Here is a 12,110-nt window from a genome sequence, read left to right as displayed (position 1 = left end):
TTCCAAATTTTATAGGCAAAGTTGAAGGAGCAGTAAACATTGTAAAGTTCATTGGATAAGCAATTCAGAATGTGGTTCTTGCAGAGGTGGTTGACATTGATCCAATGTTCCGCAACAATAGGACAGGTTGGTTCTTCCATGTTCAGTGAGTTTGGTTCTGTCAAAGCAGAGGCTACCCCTAATTGTTCTAAGGCAAATAGAAGGTGTTGTCTCCAACGCTTGCAGTTGATGTCATGAAAGGTTCAATCTTTGAGAAATCGAGAACTATTGATAGTATCTGGTTTCTCATGATGGGGTTAACAGAGATAGGTTTCATAAATGTAGTTTTAAGATTATTGGAAAAATAATGTAAATAAGGTAGAATGGAACTTATCGATAAACGTTTTCCAAACCAAATATTGGCAATGCTGCAAAACTATGAAGACGAAATAGAGAATTGCAGAGAAGGGTGGGATGAATCGTGCCACTTGGTCACTTTCCTTAAAATTGCATTTTCCCCTTACGGTGCAACCCAGTGATTGCAAATCGGTTGCTAAGACAAAATATCCCATATTGCCACTATTAGACATGCACTCACTTACCAGACCTATGTGAACCACTCAGAGGTGATGCTCAGGAAAGAAATAGACAGAGAACTGTGAAATTGTTGTTATGTAACATTGGATTGACCACCACTCTATTTATGGAGTGTTCTTAGTCACCCGAATGGACACAAATGTGTCCTTTCAGAGGGAAGTGCCTCTCTAGAATAGTGCAACAAGGCACCTGTTCACAGAGACAGAGACACAAAACGAATAGGTAGAAGAAGACAAAAATCATTTCAAACAAACTTTGAAATTCAAAAGTAAAAAATGGGTTAAACCAATCAAAGGCAAAATGATTTAGTGTAGCACACACATAAATGCGCCCATGCCCTATCTTGGCTTGACACACACGTGTGCGAAAAGCACCCCCAGCCCCCTCACATGCATGTAGAGTTATATATTAGTAATATACTCAAAGCCAATTCTTTTAACAAGCAATGTGGGACAAGAGTCTCTTACATGCAATAAGAGGGAAAGAGAGAGGACACAAAACCAAACAAAGAAGGGAGAGAGGAGATTCTTGAAATTTTGATTCTCCCTCCAACACTCCTCTCTTCAGTGCTTATGACCTCATTACTCGATTTGAACTTCATCAATGCAAAACCACCTTCTTTTGGCTTCATAGATGTTGATGACTTTAAAGGTGTAGGAAATGTTACAGGTTGGATCTTTCCCGATTTTGCTAATGGTCGCCCATGTGGTTCTAGAAAAAGAAAGAATATGATATATTTTGAAAATTTAATGAACACTTAAGGTTATTTTTATCTTTTACGGTGAATCTGTTAGACTTAACCTTTAACATGACATATATAAGTAGGTTTTGAAAGTTTATGATACAGTTTCCAAAATATATAGGGTATATATAAGTGATTAAACAAAAAAAAATACAAAATGAAGATTTTGCCTTTGTTCCTAAAAGACTAACATGAGAGCTTCTAAGAGTATTTTTGGAATAAAAAACTTTGAGCCCATGCCTTTCCGCATTCTGTATTTGTTCTAAGGGGTCACATTGACATTCCCAAATGAAAGCATAAACGGTTCTTGACCAGAAAGGCCAGTTAAGTACAACACTTGCAGAGTATAGGGGAGTTCTAGTAATACCCAAAATCATAGGCAGGCTGTAGTGAATATGTGAAACTATAGGGCCGGGCTATTAGAGTAAATGACCCTATACAAAAAATAGACAGGTGGATAACACTACAACCTTCTTTACTTCCATAATAAATAGCTAGATCCACTTGTGTTAACAGATGGGGTGGAAATGGACAACAGGGTCCATCTGATGCTAAGCTGTTAGATCAAGTTATGGTCTCTTCTGGATTTAAAATCCTTGCCTAAGGAAAAATGGGGTAGGGTGGGCCTGTTATGGGCCTGGGCGTAGGATCTCGTCATGGGTCGGTCCACGGGGAGAACCTCTAGTTTCCCCTTGCCCCTCCCTTTGCGTGCTAACCCTATCGTGGCAACCTAAGGGGTGATTTGTCCAAGAGATCACCCTAACTCTCCTTTACTATTCTCTTTGACTGAAATTTTGGATGTCTTTATTCAATAATAGTGGCTCCTTAAATCGGAGGCTACAAAGAGTCCTACTCCTAGGGAGATTCCTTGTTGAATAGGGAGACCTCCAACTCTATCTTGATAAGATAAGACTGATAAGATAAGATAAGTCTCTCTTAATCCTAATCTAATAAGATAAGATAATCTCTCTTAATCCTAATCTAATAAGATAAGATAATCTAATATACTAACTTAATAAGATAAGAATAACAAGATAGTCTAATCTAATCTGCTGAATGGATAAGACTATTGCTGCCGAATTGGATAGGATGAGAACCCCAGATCATTGCTGCTGCTGCTCCCAATATGCATCCATATCATTACTCCCCTCTTGGACTACGAGCTTGTCCTCAAGCTCGAATTCAGGATGGGTGTTGGGAAACACCGTCAAAAGGAATCCCGGATAGGTGGAATGATTTTTCCCTCCTGGATCGGGTTCTAATGAAGAGGGTTCATCCTCATCTTCCTCTCGTTTCACCAAGAGGCAGAAAAGTCTCTTGCACTTGTGCCCTATTGAGTAGAGTTCATCACAATAAAACATTGTCCCCTCGCCCTGCGTTCCGCCATCTCAGCCCTAGACAAGTGCTTAATAGGGGGTGCAACGATGCTACTCCCCACACTGGATGCTGATATGGAATTGTTGCTCATCTGTGGCTTCCGTTCTTGGTTGGCTGTTGAATATGGAGCCATTTAGAGTGGTTCCGGGGATGCCCATGCTGATGGAGGCCACCCCATACTAAAGGTTCCATGGCTGAGTTGTAGTTTGCGTTCGAAGGCGCGAGCTATATTCATGTAATCAGGTTGGGGGGATTCTGCATTTCCATGTCCACCCGCAGGGGTTCTGCTAACCCAGCGGTGAACATGTCTACCTGCTGGTCCCGTTGCACTAAAGATGCCATCACGAGGAGGGTCTGGAACTGGCATTGGTATTCTACCACCGTGTCGGTTTGTTTATGGTTAATCAGCTCGTTTAAGGGGTTGCTTGTCAGTGGGGGCCCAAATCTAAGAAGGTAGTAGGACTTGAACTGGGTCCAACTGAGCCCAGGTTCTTCCTTTTCTAATCGATAGAACTAGAGTTGCGCTTCCTCTGTTATGTGAAAGGCGGTTAGGCTTACCTTATCCCGGTCGTCTGTCCGTTGATTTCGAAAAAACTGCTCGCACCGGTACAACCAGCCCAAGGGATCTCCATTGTCGTTGTACGACGAGAATTCTAACCTGCTGTACTTCGGGATGATTGCGGCCCCCTGGTTGCCGAACTGTTGTTCCCCGGAAGACTCCGACAGATCTGGTTGGAGGCCGCTAGTGGCTATCACCCCTTTTGTGTTCCTATCTTTGCTAGAAAGGAATAAGTCCATCAGATGTCGTAGCTCCCTGACTTCATCCTTAATTTCCCATACTTCTGAGCTGGTCTCCATGAGCCAGTGTTCGAGTTCGTGGACCTTGGACAGTAGCTGCTCCAGATCACCCATGACGCCTTGCTCTAATACCAAAATGTTACAAGAGTCCTACTCTTAAGGAGATTCCTTGCTGAATAGGGAGCCCTCCAACTCTATCTTGATAAGATAAGACTGATGAGATAAGATAAGTCTCTCTTAATCCTAATCTAATAAGATAAGATAATCTCTCTTAATCCTAATCTAATAAGATAAGATAATCTCTCTTAATCCTAATCTAATAAGATAAGTCTCTCTTAATGCTAATCTAATAAGATAAGCCTCTCTTAATGCTAATCTAATAAGATAAGATAATCTAATCTACTAACTTAATAAGATAAGAATAACAAGATAGTATAATATAATCTGCTGAATGGATAAGACTGTTGTTGCGGAATTGGATATGATGAGAACACTGAATCATTGCTACTGCTGCTCCTAATACACGTCCACATCATTACTCCCCTCTTGAAATACGAGCTTGTCCTCAATCTCAAATTCAGGATGGGTGTTGGGAACACCGTCAAAGGAATCCCGGATAGGTGGAATGACTTTGCTCTCTTGGATTGGGTTCCAATGAAGAGGGTTCATCCTCATCTTCCTCTTGTTTCACCAGGAGGCAGAAAAGTCTCTTGCACTTGTGCCCTACTGAGTAGAGTTCATCACAATTAAAACATTGTCCCCTCACCCTGCGTTTTGCCATCTCAGCCCTGGACAAGTGCTTAATAAGGGGTGCAATGACGCTGCCCCCCACACTGGATGCTGATCTGGAATTGTTGCTTGTCTGTGGCTTCCTTTCTTGGCTGGCTGTGGAATATGGAGCCATTTCGAGTGGTTCCGAGGGTGCCCATGCTGATGGAGGCTGTCCCATACTGAAGGTTCTGCGGCTGAGTTATAGTTTGTGTTCGAAGGCGCGAGCTATATTCATGGCTGTATCTAGGTTGGGGGGATTTTGCATTTCCACGTCCACCCGCAGGGGTTCTGCTAACCCAGCGGTGAACATGTCTACCTGCTAGTCTGGTCGCACTGAAGATGCCCTCGCGAGGAGGGTCTAGAACTGGCATTGGTATTCAGCCACCATGCCTGCTTGTTTAAGGTTAATCAGCTCACCTAAGTGAAAGGCATATCTAAGAAGGTAGTAGGACTTGAACTGGGTCCAACTGAGCCCAGGTTCCTCTTGTTCTAATTGATAGAACTAGAGTTGCGCTTCCTCTGTTAAGTGAAAGGCAGCTAGGCTTACCTTATCCTGGTCGTCTGTTCGTTGATTTCGAAAAATCTGCTCACACTGGTACAGCCAACCCAAGGGATCTCCGTTGCCGTTGTACAACGAGAATTCTAACCTGCTGTACTTGGGGATGATTGTGGCTCCCTGGTTGTCGAACTGCTGTTCGTCAGAAGACTCCGGCAGATCTGGTCGGCGGCCACTAGTGGCTATCACCCCTTTTGTGTTCCTCTCTTTGCTAGAAAGGAATAATTCCATCAGACACCGTAGCTCCCTGACTTCGTCCTTAATTTCCCGTACTTCTGAGCTGGTCTCCACGAGACAGTGTTCGAGTTCGTGGACCCTGGACGGCAACTGCTCCAAATCACCCATGACGTCTTGCTCTGATACCAAAATGTTACAAGAGTCCTGCTCTTAGGGAGACTCCTTGCTAAATAGGGAGCCCTCCAACTCTATCTTGATAAGATAAGACTGATGAGATAAGATAAGTCTCTCTTAATCCTAATTTAATAAGATAAGATAATCTCTCTTAATCCTAATCTAATAAGATAAGTGTCTCTTAATCCTAATCTAATAAGATAAGTGTCTCTTAATCATAATCTAATAAGAGAAGTCTCTCTTAATCCTAATCTAATAAGATAAGATAATCTAATCTACTAACTTAATAAGATAAGAATAACAAGATAGTATAATCTAATTTGTTGAATGGATAAGACTGTTGCTGCCAAATTGGATAGGATGAGAACACTGGATCATTGCTACTGTTGCTCCCAATACACGTCCACATCATTACTCCCCTCTTGGACTACGAGTTTGTCCTCAAGCTCGAATTCAGAATGGGTGTCGGGAAACACTGTCAAAGGAATCCCGAATAGGTGGAATGACTTTGCCCTCCTGGATCGGGTTCCAATGAAGTGGGTTCATCCTCATCTTCCTCTTGTTTCACCAGGAGGCAAAAAAGTCTCTTGCACTTGTGCCCTGGTGAGTAGAGTTCATCGCAATTAAAACATTGTCCCCTCGCCCTACGTTCCGCCATCTCAGCCCTGGACAAGTGCTTAATAGGGGGTGCAACGACGCTGCTCCCCACACTGGATGCTGATCTGGAATTGTTGCTCGTCTGTGGCTTCCATTTTTGGCTGGTTACTGAATATGGAGCCATTTAGAGTGGTTCCGGGGATGCCCATGCTGATGGAGGCCACCCCATACTGAAGGTTCCGCGGCTGAGTTATAGTTTGCGTTCAAAGGTGCGAGCTATATTCATGGCTGTAACCAGGTTGGGGGGATTTTGCATTTCCACGTCCACCTGCAGGGGTTCTGCTAACCCAGCGGTGAACATGTCTACTTGCTGGTCTGGTCACACTGAAGATGCCCTCGCAATGAGGGTCTAGAATTGGCACTGGTATTCGGCTACTGTGCCGATTTGTTTAAGGTTAATCAGCTCGCCTAAGGGGTTGCTTGTCAGTGGGGGCCCAAATCTAAGAAGGTAGTAGGACTTGAACTGGGTCCAACTGAGCCCAGGTTCCTCCTGTTCTAATCGATAGAACTAGAGTTGCGCTTCCTCTGTTAAGTGAAAGGCGGCTAGACTTACCTTATCCCTGTCGTCTGTCCGTTGATTTCAAAAAATCTGCTCGCACTAGTACAGCCAGCCCAAGGGATCTTTTTTTCCGTTGTATGACGGGAATTCTAACCTGCTGTACTTGGGGATGACTGCGGCTCCCTGGTTGCCGAACTACTGTTCGTCAGAAGACTCCGGCATATCTGGTCGGCGGACGCTAGTGGCTGTCACCCCTTCTGTGTTCCTCTCTTTGTTAGAAAGGAATAACTTCATCAGACGTCGTAGCTCGTTGACTTCGTCCTTGATTTCCCGTACTTCCGAGCTGGTCTCCATGAGCCGGTGCTCGAGTTCATGGACCCTGGACGGCAACTGCTCCAGATCACCCATGACGCCTTGCTCTGATACCAAAATGTTATGGGCCCGGGCGTAGGATCTCATCACGGGTTGGTCCACGGGGAGAACCTCTAGTTTCTCCTTGCCCCTCCCTTTGCATGCTGACACTATCGTAGCGACCTAAGGGGTGATTTGTCCAAGAGATCACCCTAACTCTCCTTTGCTCTTCTCTTTGACTGAAATTTTGGATGTCTTTATTCAATAATAGTGGCTCTTTAAATAGGAGATTACAAGAGTCCTGCTCCTAGGGAGACTCTTTGCTGAATAGGGAGACCTCCAACTCTATCTTGATAAGATAAGACTGATAAGATAAGATAAGTTTCTCTTAATTCTAATCTAATAAGATAAGATAATCTCTCTTAATCCTAATCTAATAAGATAAGTCTCTCTTAATCCTAATCTAATAAGATAAGATAATCTAATATACTAACTTAATAAGATAAGAATAATAAGATAGTCTAATCTAATATGCTGAATGGATAAGACTGTTGCTGCCGAATTGGATAGGTTGAGAACACCGGAGCATTGTTGCTGCTCCCAATACGCATCCACATCAGGGCCTGAAAAATGTCAGCCCATTCCTATCCACCCAACCTTAAGTAATTGTGTAAATATTATAGTCTGAATGTGCTGGCCCACAATATTTCTTGATTTCACTTTCAGAAGTTGGCCCGAACCTCTGACTCAAGAAATCTGTAAAATATTGGCCGGAACTCCACATTGTGCCTTGTCCATGCTGTGTGTCGTAATGCTTGCAGAACTGTTGTGGTCAGCACATGATGTAAGGAAGCCTGCGGCAATACAGTCATTGTCTTGACTTGGACAAAAGGAAATAGAAATGTTGATTACTATCTATGTATAGCAATTGATGAACCATGCATTTGTCTGTGTGCCATTATGGGAGTTGGAACTAAACCATTTCTACAGTCTCTTAATTTCAACTTAAAATTTTCTCCACAAGGGAAAAAATATGCAACTAACTTTGTTTTCTTTTTCCCTGCATTTATGGCGAGATCTAGGAAAGACAATTTTTGAATGGGGGAAGTTTTCAAAACTAGTTGGGTTGTGTTTGGATCTTCAAGATTTGTGCTTTCACAGCACAAAGATAGGTTCTGTGCCTTCATTTTTCTGCTGAAATGTGCTTTTGGGCCTTAGAAGCACAGATCCTAAAGCTTATCCAAGCACAACTTTGATGTTTGATTTCCATTTCTTTTAATTTATATGGTCTAAAGGATATAAATGGACAACATAATATTAATAACTTAATAGGATATAAATAAAGACGAAAGAGATTGACTGGATACGGCTGAACTTTATTTATTTTCAGGTTGAGGGAGGAAAGAATGAGTCAGGACGTATAATAAATAAAGAAGATTAAACTATATAGCTTTCCTTGGGAGGCACGGAGTCCCATCCCATCTCATATTGTGGAACAGTAGTAATGAAATGATGAAAGCAAACATCACCATGAGAGGTGATGAAGATCATGTCAGCAACTAGTTGCAGTCTTGGTGGGTTTCTTACATCATTTCAATTTTAATGCACCAAAACGCCACAAATGTTTGAATCAATGTCCTGATGAAAGGTTGCAAGGGGCTGTTGGGACAGTGTGAAAACGAACTTGCCCTGACCGATGTTGTCAATTCCTGTGTGAGAGCTAATAGATTAGCAGTTGGGACATTAATGGTGCCTTTATAAAATAAAGGTCGATTGATCACCTGAAAAGCTGTGCTGCCAAACCCAATAAATTAAGTGTCCGTTTGGGAGGACTGAAGGGCTTTTCGATGTGGGCCACACATGGGCAGCTAATAAGCTATGTATAGTGAAAAATCCGAAGAGACTAAATGGGCTGTCAGTCAGTTTTTTTGGAAGGGCTATCTTTTGAATAGCTTATTTTAAGCGCTTCTCAAAAGAGCTGAATATTGAGCTCAGTGTAGTTTGCGAGAGATGAAGCACAGCAGCTTCTGGACGAGACCTAATCTGCTCCACACACAGGGCGCCTCACATGCACATTCTACCATACACACGGATAACTAATTTATAAACTGTCAGGTGAAAAATCAAAAAACATCTAAATGGAATGTCAATTTTGAAGAGATATCACTACAGTCTCTATGAATAATTTATCCAGAACTTCAATTAAAGGCAACCAAACCAGCTCAACTGAATCTTCAGCACAGCCCTCCCAAATATAATTATTTGAATCTTCAATTCAGTGGGTTTTGGTTTGATGTTAAGAGACAATTTCAAAATGAATGAAGTGGGCGAACTAAGAGTTTGACTATTAGTGGACATAATAATTAAGTAATAAAATATTCCGATAATTCATCCAATTTCAACTTCCACGGTTCCACCATAAAATTACTCACAACCTCCTTAAAAACTTGTTCGTTAAAAATAAAGCATTAAGCTTTTTAGTTTAACCACTTGCATTTAAGTTATTTATTTACTCAGTTCCTGTATTTACTCAGCTCCTGTATTGGATAATTCATCCAAATTATTCACTTATTAATTGACAAACATTTTCTGCTATAACATTAAAGATGGGAATAAAAGTTGAAAGGGGGTTAAGAAAAAATGTAAAACAGAAAGGTAGGGTGATTAACTGCTTTTAGTTTAATTTTGAGGCTTATTATTATTATTATTATTTTATTCTCAATTTCATTTCACATATTCATTGTAGTTTTGTGGTCCAGGAGGATAGAATTTCTTTGATAAACCTGAGGGTTGATTTAAATATTTGACAATAACCCCAAATAAATTTACATAATTTACCCTAAAATTTAAAAATTAAAGCACAACTTTGGGTTATCTACATGTAGCAACCTCCAAAGTGTTTTTAGTTTTAAAGTAAAAATCTTTGTTACAAAAAGAAGGTTGAATTCCTTTTACTGCCTTTTTCTTTTCTTTCTCCCTTTATGTATTCTCTTTTTCTGTTGGTTAGAGCATCTTTCAAACATAGCCTTTAGCACATTTTCACAGGCCAAATTCGAGACACAACGAATGACTGTAGTTGTTTGTGCTTGATAAAGTGGTGGGCCACTGGGCCCTCCATACTGCGTCCAGTATAAGCTATTTTGTCAATTTAGTTGTAGGCCCCACTTTGGCCCATTAATACCAATCTTGTATCCCATGGCTACAAGGTTGACAAATGCACAGATAACTGGACCCACCTAACCATTCATTAGCTCGTTACCTACACAAGAAAAAACAAGATGCCTGGATAAGAATAAGATGCCCAGAGCAATAACTCCAAAGAAAGAGCCCTTGATGGTTGGATTTGCACAGAGCTAAATTATGCTGATATCATCAGCTGAGGGTTGCAAGAAGATTCAAATTCAAGGATTCAGATTGGACCAGTTAGGATGGGCCCGACCAAATTATTTGCCAACAAAAGGGAATAAAAAAGGGAGACAAAGGAAGAATAAGAACAAGAGAGAAGCTACTACTAAAAAAATTTGAACAGTGTAGAAAAGCCAAGCATGTCCCATCTTCCAATTACATTGCTATTCAAATCAAAAGCTGCTCTAAAGAAATCAAAAGAAAACCACTCAGAAATAAAAGCATTCCTTAGAATCTACATTTCTATCAACTGTGAACCAACAAAGCTTTCACAATCCACAAAAGCTTTCACAATCCACAAACAGGCAGGCAGCAGCTTTCCCTTTCACCTGGAGGCCAGCTCTCTAAAAAGAAATTAGGGTTTAGTCACTGGTATCCCCTTTACAACTGTGACCGGACATGTTGCATTTGTCACCACATAGTTGCTTACACTTCCAAGCAAAACCCTGCATCACAAATCAGAATTAATATGATTCCACTAATTAATCATATAATCTCAATCAAGGAAATGGGGCACCATTCAGAGAGGAACCCTCTAAACCCCAAAAGAAAACCCGACTACCCGACTGTTATGGTTTGTTGGATCAATCAATGAAATGAGAAAAATACTGCAAAGAGAGCCGGGTTTAGAGATGGATTCTTCACCCCGAAAGTACATAACAATGGCCCAAATTAAGGATGAAAGAGAAGAAGATAATAGTGGAACAGAAACCTTTTAATTGCCCCTAATCCCCTGCTTCCAACCACAAGCGAGTCAAGCTTGAGACCTTCAACTGCATCTAACAGCTTCTCCCTTGGATCACCCCAGTAGACCTTGCAAAGCACTGTAGCCTGTTTATAGACAAGAACATCATTACATCAGAATATCATAGTTTACACACACACAGAGGATTAATGGTTAAATTAAAATACCCCTTTAGCTGCTGAGGCAGTATCAAGAAGATCAAGAACATCAGGATCCCGAGTAAGTCCATACTGCTTTGACAAATTCATCTCTTTAAACTCCCCCAGAGGAATCAAAGCTGAAAACCCAGAAAACAACAAATTAATAAATAACATCAGAAGTTCATAACAAAGAAGAAAAGAAGCTTAGAATTCTTTGAAATTCTGAAAAAGAAAAGAAAGAACAAAGTAGCTACGTGATCCAGTTTCTTCCCAAAGCTTCTTTTGGGCAGGATCAGACTTAGGAGACTGCACATGGATTACGACAAGTTTGTCTCCATTCTCCACCAGATTATCCACAGCCCACATGAGGGCTGTCTTGCTGCTCGGAGAGTAGTCCATTCCTATCCCAATTGTACGTGCCTTCGCCATTTCTCTCTCTCTCTCTAGTTCTTCTCTTCTTCTCTTGTTAGTTGTTATGGGAGCTCTGAAACTTGGATTTCTTGTTCGCAAAGAGATATAGGCGAGAAGGGTTGAATTTTAGTAATGGGTTGCATGCCAACTCACCTCCTAGCCTCCTAGATCTTTTTAATTCCCTCTTGGCTTTTTGGGCATCAAAGTAGTGATCCAATGAGTGAACTACGCTGTTTAATTTTGATTTCAAGCCGTTGGATTGGTGTGGAAAGGAGCATACCTGCCACAAGTGTAAAATAGATTCCAGTTTGAAGATATAGATTTTTAGAGATATTTTCCCTAAGTTGAGCCTCCAATATTTAATCAAAGTCGCTATATCAATTCTTCCCACTTCTAGATTCTTTATTTATTATACTTTCCAATTTCCATGAATGGCTGCTTTGAATTTATTTGGTAAGACAACAAGGCAGAAGGATATTTTATAATTTCTATCCGGTCACTGAAGCCTATAGAAATTAAGGGTGAGGATCCTTTTGCCACGTGGATGACTGAGTTGACAGATCACATGCCTCACTTGATAAGGGGCCCATTGGTTAGCCACGTCTATGAACTGCCCTAATCTTAGATAAACTTCATACCCCATCATTTGTTGCAGTTTATGGACCTTAACCTTGTTGATTTTCTGTGTAACATGGTGAAAATAATCAGAATCCTTATTATATCACTATCAC

At 41.1% G+C, this 12,110-nt stretch overlaps 1 protein-coding gene across 1 annotated transcript; it reads right to left on the bottom strand.

The window, feature by feature from the left end:
* Positions 1-10,166: 10,166 nt before the first annotated feature.
* LOC148855430 (Adenine nucleotide alpha hydrolases-like superfamily protein) lies at positions 10,167-11,663 on the bottom strand. Its single transcript, XM_088984172.1, has 4 exons — positions 11,223-11,663; positions 10,996-11,105; positions 10,796-10,914; positions 10,167-10,529 (listed from the first exon to the last, which is right to left on the bottom strand). Exons 1-4 carry the CDS (start codon positions 11,395-11,397, stop codon positions 10,439-10,441), a joined length of 495 nt encoding a protein of 164 aa, XP_088840298.1. The 5' UTR covers positions 11,398-11,663; the 3' UTR covers positions 10,167-10,438.
* Between the last annotated feature and the right edge of the window lie 447 nt (positions 11,664-12,110).

The sequence above is a fragment of the Nelumbo lutea genome, chromosome 4 (assembly GCF_056320005.1).
Source record: "Nelumbo lutea isolate HS-2025 chromosome 4, American lotus-T2T, whole genome shotgun sequence".
Lineage (NCBI taxonomy): Eukaryota > Viridiplantae > Streptophyta > Magnoliopsida > Proteales > Nelumbonaceae > Nelumbo > Nelumbo lutea.
The sequence above is the reverse complement of the archived record's forward strand: the minus strand, read 5'-3'. Positions and strand labels throughout refer to the sequence as shown.